Genomic DNA, 12,800 nt, shown 5'->3' on the forward strand with positions numbered 1-12,800 from the left:
GTGTGTGCGAGAGTATACGAGAGTGTGTGTGCGTGCGAGAGTATACATGTGTGTGTGTGTGAGGGTATACGAGAGTGTGTGAGTGCTCACTGCCTTTGCCTCCTCCCTCTGGGTTTGCGGACCCACCGCATTTGCCCCCTGCTCACTGGCTGCTGCTCACTGCTGAGCAGGGTGGGTGGTCTCGCTGTCAGAACAAAGTCACAGATTGTTGGCCGTCGCTCATAATGAACCCGACAGGTCTGAGTCTCTGGGTAGAAGCCGTCTGCTTTCGCTGTGATTTCATAATCTCCAGGATTCAACAATCGCCAGTAATCCCCATCGACAGCTGATGGACAGCAAGTAGCAAACAGATTACTGTCAGGAACTGTCCACTCTGACCCCTGACCCCACATCCATCCCACTGACTGTCCATCTGACCCCTGACCTCCACACCCATCCCCAGTCATTGTCCGCCTGACCCCTGGCCCCCATACCCATCCCAGTAACTACACACTCTGACCTCTGACCCCCACACACATCCCAATGACTGTTCACTCTGACCCCCATACCCATCCCAGTGATTGCCCATCTGACCCCTGACCCCCAAATACATTCCAGTGATTGTCCACTGACCCTTGACCTCCACAGCCATCCCAGTGATTGCCCACTCTGACCCCTGACCCCCACACCCATCCCAGTGATTGTCTACTCTGACCCCTGACCCTCACATCGCTGTGATGATTTATTGATCCTTGACCCTTACCTGTCCTTATGTCATGGTCAATTCCATTGACGACAATGATGGCTCCCTCGATGCCATGGTTATCACGATCCCTCACCACGCCCTTCACACCCCGGTGAACCTGCACAGGAAGAGACCAGCGGTCACTGTCAGACAGGAGCTGCTGGGAGGTGAGGGCACAGTTTGCCACGAGCAATGGTTGACTCACTGACCTGCTCCATGTAGATCAGCAGGGACTCTTTGTTATTTTCCCATTCAGCTTCAAGTTCAATCTGGTGGGGGTATTTATCACAACTCAGCTCCACAGTGACCTCAAAACAGTTGGTGTGAAGGTAACTGAAGTCGTTCATACCTGCAAGGCACAGTGCTGTTAACAACCAGGCACTTCGTTCCTGTGCTGCATAGCAAGATCCCACAAACAGCTAAAGAATAGGTCAACTTTCTACATTCACTCTCCAGATGTGTAGCTGGCAAGGCCACAATACATTAAGAGGAAGGCGATGGCCTTGTGGTATTATCTCTGTACTGTGAATCTCGAGACCCAGGGAATGTTCTGGGGACCCCCGCGTTCGAGTCCCACCATGGCAGGTGGTGCAATTGGAAATCTTTCAACAGTATTTGAAGCATATCCAGGAATCCATTGCCAATTGTTTGAGGGGGAAGACCCAGCTTTAGGGAGGGAAACTGCCATCTTTGCCTGGTCCGACCTACATGGGAGTCCAGACCCACAGCAATGGGGCTGACTCTTAACTGCCCTCTGAGCAATTAGGGATGGGCCATAAATGTCAGCCTAGCCAGCGATGTCCTCATCTTGCGAATGAATATTTAATAAAAGTTACCCATTCTTTATTATCCTTTGGCAAGGGATAAGTATTGATCAGGACACAAAAAGATCACAATATTCCAGATGTGACCGAACGAAAGCTCGATACAGCTGCAAGGTGACTGGAAACCGTTTACACCCTAACCAATGAACACAAGTGGGCCATGTGCCTTTGTGACCATCTTATCCACTTGTGTTGTCACTTTGAGAAGCACTGTGGACCGAGATGCTGGGATCCCTCTGGTTAATGGAGCTTGTAAAGGTTCTGTCATTTACTTCCCTCTTGTTTCAGATCTTTGGAAATGCATCATCCCACATTAGTCTGGATGAAATCCATCTGCCAAGTCTCCATCCTATCAATATCCTGCTGTATCCTCTGGCAATCCTCCTCACTATCTGCAGCTCCCCCAGTCACAAACAGACCATCTCCCCCAAACCATTTATATAGTAAACAGCAGGGAGTCCAGGACTGAACCCTGTGGAACACCACTGACCACAGATCTCTGACAAAGCCAGTTCGGTATTTATCTTACCACCTCACCGTGGACCCCAGGTGACTTCACATTCTGTCTCAGCCTGCCAGCAGGGACCTTGTCAAAGGCCTGACTAAAATCCTTGTAGACAACACCCACCACCTTACCTTCATTACTTTTGTCACTTCCTCAAAAGAAAACTCGAAGAAGTTGGAGAGATAAGGCCTCCTCCACACAAAGCCATGCTGCCCATTGGACAATCAGACCTTCGGTTTCCAAACGGGAGATAATCCGGCACCAAAGAATCATCTCCAACAATTTCCTTGCCAATGAAGGAAGGCTCATTGGCCTGTGATTACCTGCATTATTCCCGTTACCCATCTTAAACAAAGCAACAATGTTGGCTATTCTTCAGCTTTCTCTGACCTTGCCTCTGATGAAAGAAAGGACAGAGATTTCCACGATTGGCCACCCACAATATGCTGCAGCAGGTCCCATTAAGTCCTAGAAACTTGTAGACCTTAATAGGTTTCTAATGATGATACTCTGTGTGGGGATACAGGAACAATATTACTGCAGAAACTCGCTGTGTGGGGACACAGGGACAATATTACTGCAGATACTCTCTGTGTGGGGATACAGGGACAATATTACTGCAGATACTCTCTGTGTGAGGATACAGGGACAATATTACTGCAGAAACTCTCTGTGTGGGATACAGGGACAGTATTTCTGCAGATACTCTCTGTGTGGGGACACAGGAACAATATTACTGCAGATACTCTCTGTGTGGGAAACAGGGATAATATTACTGCAGATACTCTCTGTGTGGGAAACAGGGATAATATTACCGCAGATACTCGGTGTGTGGGATACAGGGACAATATTACCGCTGATACTCTCTGTGTGGGATACAGGGACAATATTGCTGCAGATACTCTCTGTGTGGGGATACAGGGACAATATTACCGCAGATACTATCTGTGAGGGGACACAGGGACAATATTACTGCAGATACTCTCTGTGTGGGGATACAGGGACAGTATTACTGCAGATACGCCCTGTGTGGGGATACAGGGACAATATTACTGCAGATACTCTCTGTATGGGGATACAGGGACAATATTACTGCAGATACTCTCTGTCTGGGGATACAGGGACAGTATTTCTGCCGATACTCTCTGTGTGGGGATACAGGGACAGTATTTCTGCAGATACTCTCTGTGTGGGATACAGGGACAATATTACTGCAGATACTCTCTGTGTGGGGATACAGGGACAGTATTTCTGCAGATACTCTCTGTGTGGGATACAGGGACAATAATACCGCAGATACTCTCTGTGTGGGGATACAGGGAAAATATCACCGCAGATACTCTCTGTGTGGGGATACAGGGACAATATTACTGCAGATAGTCTATGTGTGGGATACAGGGACAATATTACTGCCGATACTCTCTGTGTGGGGATACAGGGACAATATTACTGCAGATACTCTCTGTGTGGGGATACAGGGACAATATTACTACCGATACTCTCTGTGTGGGGATACAGGGACAGTATAACTGCTGATACTGTCTGTGTGGGGATACAGGGACAATATTACTGCAGATACTCTCTGTGTGGGGATACAGGGACAATATGACTGCAGATACTCTCTGTGTGGGGATACAAGGACAATATTACTGCAGATACTCTCTGTGTGGGGATACAGGGACAATATTACTGCAGATACTCTCTGTGTGGGGATACAGGGACAATATTACTGTAGATACTCTCTGTGTGGGATACAGGGACAGTATTTCTGCAGATACTCTCTGTGTGGGGATACAGGGACAATATTACTGCAGAAGCTCGCTGTGTGGGGACACAGGAACAATATTACTGCAGATACTCTCTGTGTGGGGATACAGGAACAATATTACTGCAGAAACTTGCTGTGTGGGGACACAGGGACAATATTACTGCAGATACTCTCTGTGTGGGATACAGGGACAGTATTTCTGCAGATACTCTCTGTGTGGGGATACAGGGACAATATTACTGCAGAAACTCGCTGTGTGGGGATACAGGGACAATATTATTGCAGATACTCTCTGTGTGGGATACAGGGACAATATTACTGCAGATACTCTCTGTGTGGGAAACAGGGATAATATTACCGCAGATACACTGTGTGTGGGATACAGGGACAATATTACCACTGATACTCTCTGTGTGGGATACAGGGACAATATTACCACAGATACTCTCTGTGTGGGATACAGGGACAATATTACCACAGATACTCTCTGTGTGGGGATACAGGGACAGTATTACCGCAGATACTTTCTGTGAGGGGACACAGGGACAGTATTTCTGCAGATACTCTCTGTGTGGGGACACAGGGACAATATTACTGCAGATACTCTCTGTGTGGGGATACAGGGACAGTATTACTGCAGATACGCCCTGTGTGGGGATACAGGGACAATATTACTGCAGATACTCTCTGTCTGGGGTTACAGGGACAGTATTTCTGCCGATACTCTCTGTGTGGGCATACAGGGACAGTATTTCTGCAGATACTCTCTGTGTGGGATACAGGGACAATATTACTGCAGATACTCTCTGTGTGGGGATACAGGGACAGTATTTCTGCAGATACTCTCTGTGTGGGATACAGGGACAATATTACCGCAGATACTCTCTGTGTGGGATACAGGGACAATAATACCGCAGATACTCTCTGTGTGGGGATACAGGGACAATATCACCTCAGATACTCTGTGTGGGGATACAGGGATAGTATTACTGCCGATACTCTCTGTGTGGGGATACAGGGACAGTATTACCACAGATACTGTCTGTGTGGGGATACAGGGACAATATTACTGCAGATACTGTCTGTGTGGGGATACAGGGACAATATTACTGCAGATACTCTCTGTGTGGGGATACAGGGACAATATGACTGCAGATACTCTCTATGTGGGGATACAGGGATAATATTACTGCAGATACTCTCTGTGTGGGATACAGGGACAATATTACCGCAGATACTCTCTGTGTGGGGATACAGGGACAATATTACCGCAGATACTCTCTGTGTGGGATACAGGAACAGTATTACCGCAGATACTCTCTGTGTGGGCACACATGGACAGTATTTCTGCAGATACTCTCTGTGTGGGGACACAGGGACAATATTACTGCAGATACTCTCTGTGTCGGGATACAGGGACAGTATTACTGCAGATACTCTCTGTGTGGGGACACAGGGACAGTATTACTGCCGATACTCTCTGTGTGTGGATACAGGGACAATATTACCGCAGATACTCGGTGTGTGGGATACAGGGACAATATCACCGCAGATACTCTCTGTGTGTCTTACAGGGACAGTATTACCGCAGACACTCTCTGTGTGGGGACACAGGGACAGTATTTCTGCAGGTACTATCTGTGTGGGGACACTGGGATAATATTACTGCAGATACTCTCTGTGTGGGGATACAGGGACAGTATTACTGCAGATACTCGCAGTGTGGGGATACAGGGACAGTATTACTGCAGATACTCTCTGTATGGGGATACAGGGACAATATTAATGCAGATACTCTCTGTATGGGGATACAGGGACAGTATGTCTGCAGATACTCTCTGTGTGGGGACACAGGGACGATATTACTTTAGATATTTTCTGTGTGGGGATACAAAAACAATATTACTGTAGATACTCTCTGTGTGGGATATAGGGACAATATTACTGCCGATACTCTCTGTGTGGGGATACAGGGACAATATTACTGCAGATACTCTCTGTGTGGGATACAGGGACAATATTACTGCAGATACTCTCTGTGTGGGGATACAGGGACAGTATTACCGCAGATACTTTCTGTGTGGGATACAGTGACAATATTACTGCAGATACTCTGTGTGTGGGGGTCCAGGGACAATATTACTGCAGATACTCTCTGTATGGGGATACAGGGACAGTATTACTGCAGATACTCTCTGTGTGGGGATACAGGGACAATATTACTGCAGATACTCTCTGTGTGGGGATGCAGGGACAATATTACTGCAGATACTCTCTGTGTGGGATACAGGGACAGTATTACTGCAGATACTCTCTGTGTGGGGATACAGGGACAATATTACCGCAGATACTCTCTGTGTGGGGATACAGGGACAATATTACTGCAGATACTCTCTGTGAGGGGACACAGTGACAGTATTAGTGCAGATACTCTCTGTGAGGGGATACAGGGACAATATTACTGCAGATACTCTGTGTGGGGATACAGGGACAATATTACTGCAGATACTCTCTGTGAGGGGACACAGGGACAATATTATTGCAGATACTCTCTGTGAGGGGACACAGGGACAATATTACTGCCGATACCCTCTGTGTGGGGATACAGGGACAGTATTATTTTGGATCCTCGCAGTGCGGGGACACAGGGACAGTATTATTTTGGATGCTCTCTGTGTGGGGACACAGGGACAGTATTATTTTGGATCCTCGCAGTGTGGGGACACAGGGACAGTATTATTTTGGATGCTCTCTGTGTGGGGACACAGGGACAGTATTATTGCGGATACAGCGTGTGTAGGTACTCACTTCCGAGCACTGTGTGCCAGTTCGCTCCATTAATAATGTCTCCATACTGCCTGAAGTCATCTCCATGACAGACACGCCTGTCCTGCTGAGCCATCGCGCGATTGCTCGTTGCGTAGACAAATGAAAGCCAGCGGAAGACACTGTCATCGGCTGTAGGGGTCAGTTTCTTGGGCATCCCCGTCGGTCGTGCCAAGTCATACGGGTAACTCACCACCATCTCGCCACCATGGAAATTCGCACTCAACACAAACGGGATCTTCCTCATCCAGTTAATCACAGCTCGTGTTTCTGGGCCAACCTGCAGACAGGAAGGAACTGGCAAACTGACCGAGAGAGCACATCCCCAGAGAACTGCAACCTGTCCCTGTGCACATCAACCTCAGCTCCTCTCCTCCCCTAAATACACCCGCCTGTACCCAGGTACACCTGTACCCCAGTATACCTCTAACCAGGTACACCTGCAGCTCAGTACACCTGTACCCCAGTATACCTCTAACCAGGTACACCTGTACCCGAGTACACCTGTACCCCAGTATACCTCGAACCAGGTACACCTGCAGCTCAGTACACCTGTACCCCAGTATACCTCTAACCAGGTACACCTGCAGCTCAGTACACCTGTACCCGAGTACACCTGTACCCCAGTATACCTCTAACCAGGTACACCTGCTGCTCAGTACACCTGTACCCCAGTATACCTCTAACCAGGTACACCTGCAGCTCAGTACACCTGTACCCCAGTATACCTGTACCCCAGTATACCTCTAACCAGGTACACCTGCAGCTCAGTACACCTGTACCCCAGTACACCTGTACCCCAGTATACCTCTAACCAGGTACACCTGCCGCTCAGTACACCTGTACCTGGGTACACCTTTACCCCAGTATACCTCTAACCAGGTACACCTGCCGCTCACTATACCTGTACCTGAGTACACCTGTACCCGAGTATACCTCTAACCAGGTACACCTGCAGCTCAGTACACCTGTACCCCAGTATACCTCTAACCATGTACACCTGCAGCTCAGTACACCTGTACCCCAGTATACCTCTAACTGCAGCTCAGTACACCTGTACCCCAGTATACCTCTAACCTGGTACACCTGCAGCTCAGTACACATGTGCCCCAGTATAGCTCTAAGCAGGTACACCTGCAGCTCAGTACACCTGTACCTGAGTACACCTGTACCCCAGTATACCTCTAACCAGGTACACCTGCAGCTCAGTACACCTGTACCCGGGTACACCTGTACCATGGTATATCTCTAACCAGGTACACCCTCAGCTCAGTACACCTGTACCCCAGTATACCTCTAACCAGGTACACCTGCAGCTCAGTACACCTGTACCCCAGTACACCTCTAACCAGGTACACCTGCAGCTCAGTACACCTGTATCCGGGTACACCTGTACCACGGTATACCTCTAAACAGTTACATCTGCAGTTCAGTACACTTGTACCCGCGTACACCTGTACCCCAGTACACCTCTAACCAGGTACACCCGCTCAGTACACCTGTACCCCGGAATACCTCTAACCAGCTACACCTGCAGCTCAGTATACCTGTACCCGGGTACACCTGTAGCATGGTATATCTCTAACCAGGTACACCCGCAGCTCAGTACACCTGTACCCTAGTGTATCTCTAACCAGATACATCTGCAGCTCAGTACATCTGTTCCCGGGTAAACCTGTACCACGGTATACCTCTAAACAGGTACATCTGCCGCTCACTATACCTGTACCTGAGTACACCTGTACCCGAGTATACCTCTAACCAGGTACACCTGCAGCTCAGTACACCTGTACCCGAGTATACCTCTAACCTGGTACACCTGCAGCTCAGTACACCTGTGCCCCAGTATACCTCTAACCAGGTACACCTGCAGCTCAGTACACCTGTACCCCAGTATGCCTCTAACCAGGTACATCTGCAGCTCAGTACACCTGTACCCGAGTATACTTCTAACCTGGTACACCTGCAGCTCAGTACACATGTGCCCCAGTATACCTCTAAGCAGGTACACCTGCAGCTCAGTACACCTGTACCCGAGTACACCTGTACCCCAGTATACCTCTAACCAGGTACACCTGCAGCTCAGTACACCTGTACCCGGGTACACCTGTACCATGGTATATCTCTAACCAGGTACACCCGTACCCCAGTATACCTCTAACCAGGTACACCTGCAGCTCAGTACACCTGTACCCGGGTACACCTGTACCATGGTATATCTCTAACCAGGTACACCCGCAGCTCAGTACACCTGTACCCCAGTATACCTCTAACCAGGTACACCTGCAGCTCAGTACACCTGTACCCGGGTACACCTGTACCATGGTATATCTCTAACCAGGTACACCCTCAGCTCAGTACACCTGTACCCCAGTATACCTCTAACCAGGTACACCTGCAGCTCAGTACACCTGTACCCCAGTACACCTCTAACCAGGTACACCTGCAGCTCAGTACACCTGTATCCGGGTACACCTGTACCACGGTATACCTCTAAACAGTTACATCTGCAGTTCAGTACACTTGTACCCGCGTACACCTGTACCCCAGTACACCTCTAACCAGGTACACCCGCTCAGTACACCTGTACCCCGGAATACCTCTAACCAGCTACACCTGCAGCTCAGTACACCTGTACCCCAGTATATCTCTAACCTGATACATCTGCAGCTCAGTATACCTGTACCCGGGTACACCTGTACCACGGTATACCTCTAACCAGGTACACCTGCAGCTCAGTACACTTGTACCCGCATACACCTGTGCCCCAGTATACCGCTAACCAGGTACACCTGCAGCTCAGTACACCTGTACCCTAGTGTATCTCTAACCAGATACATCTGCAGCTCAGTACATCTGTTCCCGGGTAAACCTGTACCACGGTATACCTCTAACCAGGTACATCTGCAGCTCAGTACACCTGTACCCAGGAACACCTGTACCTCAGTATACCTCTAACCAGGTACACCGGCAGCTCAGTACACCTGTACCCGAGTATACCTCGAACCAGGTACATCTGCAGCTCAGTATACCTGTACCCAGGAACACCTGTACCCCAGTATACCTCTAACCAGGTACACCGGCAGCTCAGTACACCTGTACCCGAGTATACCTCTAACCAGGTACACCTGCAGCTCAGTACACCTGTACCCCAGTATACCTCTAACCAGGTACACATGCAGCTTACTATACCTGTTCCTGAGTACATCTGTACCCGAATACACCTGTACCTCAATACACCTGTCTCCGAGTATACCTCTAACCAGGTACACCTGCAGCTCACTATGCCTGTACCCGACTACACCTGTGCCCGAATATACCTCTAACCAGGTACATCTGCAGCTCAGTACATCTGTACCCAGGTACACCTGTACCACGGTATACCTCTAACCAGGTACACCTGCAGCTCAGTACACCTGTACCCGAGTACACCTGTACCCCAGTATACCTCTAACCAGGTACACCTGCAGCTCAGTACACCTGTACCAGGGTACACCTGTACCCCAGTATGCCTCTAACCAGGTACACCTGCAGTTCAGTACACCTGTACCCTAGTATATCTCTAACTAGATACATCGGCAATCAGGACACCTTTACCGGATACATCTGTACCACGGTATACCTCTAACCAGGTACATCTGCAGCTCAGTACACCTGTACCCCAGTATACCTCTAACCAGGTACACCTGCAGCTCAGTACACCCCCAGTATACCTCTAACCAGGTACACCTGCAGCTCAGTACACCTGTACCCGACTACACCTGTGCCCGAATATACCTCTAACCAGGTACATCTGCAGCTCAGTACACCTGTACCCAGGAACACCTGTACCTCAGTATACCTCTAACCAGGTACACCTGCAGCTCACTATGCCTGTACCCGACTACACCTGTGCCCGAATATACCTCTAACCAGGTACATCTGCAGCTCAGTACACCTGTACCCCAGTATACCTCTAACCAGGTACACCTGCAGCTCACTATACCTGTACCTGAGTACACCTGTACCCGGGTACACCTATATCCGAATACACCTGTACCCGAATACACCTGTACCCGAGTATACCTCTAACCAGGTACACCTGCAGCTCACTATACCTGTACCTGAGTACACCTGTACCCGGGTACACCTATATCCGAATACACCTGTACCCAAGTACACCTGTACCCCAGTATACCTCTAACCAGGTACACCTGCAGCTCAGTACACCTGTACCTGAGTACACCTGTACCCGAGTACACTTGCACCCAAATATACCCCTAACCAGGTACACCTGCAGCTCAGTACACCTGTACCCGAATACACCTGTACCCGAGTATATCTCTAACCAGGTACACCTGCAGCTCAGTACACCTGTGCCTGAGTACACCTGTACCCAAGTATATCTCTAACCAGGTACACCTGTACCGAATATACCCCTAACCAGGTACACCTGCAGCTCAGTACACCTGTACCGAATATACCCCTAACCAGGTACACCTGCAGCTCAGTACACCTGTGCCTGAGTATACCTGTACCTGAGTACATCAGCAGCTGAGTACTTCTGCAACTGTGTATACGTTTTGAAGGCTAGTTGTGTAGCTGGGTACATCTGTATATTGAGTATACCTGTAGTTGATTACTCATGCAGCTGTGTACACCTGCACCTCTTCCTACCACCCCCTCGACCATGACCCCACCCCCCATCACCAAACCATCATCTCCCAGACCACACAGAACCTCATCACCTCAGGAGATCTCCCACCCACAGCTTCCAACCTCATAGTCCAGGAACCCCGCACTGCCCGGTTCTACCTCCTTCCCAAGATCCACAAGCCTGACCACCCTGGCCGACCCATTGTCTCTGCATGCTCCTGCCCCACTGAACTCATCTCTACCTACCTCGACACTGTCCTATCCCCCCTAGTCCAGGAACCCCCCACATACGTTCGAGACACCACCCACGCCCTCCACCTCCTCAAAGACTTCAGTTTCCCCGGCCCCCAACGCCTCATCTTCACCACGGATATCCAAACCCTCTACACCTCCATCCGCCATGACCAGGGCCTCCAAGCCCTCAGTTTTTTCCTCTCCAGACGTTTCATCAGGAATGAGGCTTGTGAGCCAAGAGGGTGGAGAGATAAATGGTAGGGAGGTGGCGCTGGGGGGAAGGTAGATGAGAGTGCAAGGTAGGGGTAAAGGTGATAGGTCAGAGGGGAGGGTGGAGTGGATAGGTGGGGAGGAAGATGGACAGATAGGACAGGTCATGAGCGCGGTGCCGAGTTGGAAGGTTGGAGCTGGGATAAGGTGGGGGAGGGGAAATGAAGAACCTGGTGAAATCCACATTGATGCTATGTGATTGGAGGGTCCCAAGGCGGAAGATGAGTCGTTCTTCCTCCGGGCTTCGGGTGATTAGGGAGTGGCGATGGAGGAGGCCCAGCACCTGCATGTCCTTGGTGGAGTGGGAGGGAGAGTTGAAGTGTTTGGTCACGGGATGGTGGTGTTGATTGGTGCGGGCATCCCGGAGATGTTCTCCGAAGCGGTCTGCAAGTAGGCGTCCAGTCTCCCCAGTGTAGTGGAGACTGCATCGGGAGCAACGGATACAGTAAATGACGTGTGGAAGTGTAGGTAAAACTCTGATGGATGTGGAAAGCTCCTTTGGGGCCTTGGACAGAGGTGAGGGGGAGTAGTAAGTGCAGGTTTTGCAATTCCTGCATTAGCAGGGGAAGGTGCCAGGAAGGGAGGGTGGGTTGGTGGGGCGTGTGGACTACCTGACGAGGTAGTCGCGGAGAGAGCGGACTTTATGGAAAGTGGATCAGGGTGGGGAGGGAAATATATTCTGGTGGTGGGGTCCATTTGTAGGTGGTGGAAATGGTGGAGGATGATGCGATGTACACAGAGGTAGGTGAGGTGGAGGGTGAGGACCAGGAGGGTTCTGTCCTTGTTGCGGTTGAAGGGTGCGGTTCGAGGGCAGAGGTGGAGCAAGTGGATGAGTTGCGTTGGAGGGCATGATCAACCATGTGGGAGGGGAATTTGCAGTCAGAGAGTCATAGAGTCATAGAGATGTACAGCATGGGAACAGACTCTTCGGTCCAACCCGTCCATGCCGACCAGTTATCACAACCCAATCTAGTCCCACCTGCCAGCACCCAGCCCATATCCCTCAAATCCTTC

At 49.9% G+C, this 12,800-nt stretch overlaps 1 protein-coding gene across 1 annotated transcript; it reads right to left on the reverse strand.

The window, feature by feature from the left end:
- Positions 1 to 7: 7 nt before the first annotated feature.
- On the reverse strand, positions 8 to 7,031 carry LOC122547083 (probable carboxypeptidase X1). Its single transcript, XM_043685663.1, has 4 exons — positions 6,630 to 7,031; positions 934 to 1,073; positions 743 to 842; positions 8 to 325 (listed from the first exon to the last, which is right to left on the reverse strand). Exons 1-4 carry the CDS (start codon positions 6,892 to 6,894, stop codon positions 87 to 89), a joined length of 744 nt encoding a protein of 247 aa, XP_043541598.1. The 5' UTR covers positions 6,895 to 7,031; the 3' UTR covers positions 8 to 86.
- Positions 7,032 to 12,800: the final 5,769 nt, after the last annotated feature.

This window comes from Chiloscyllium plagiosum, unplaced genomic scaffold (assembly GCF_004010195.1).
Source record: "Chiloscyllium plagiosum isolate BGI_BamShark_2017 unplaced genomic scaffold, ASM401019v2 scaf_6821, whole genome shotgun sequence".
In the NCBI taxonomy this organism is placed as follows: Eukaryota; Metazoa; Chordata; class Chondrichthyes; order Orectolobiformes; family Hemiscylliidae; genus Chiloscyllium; species Chiloscyllium plagiosum.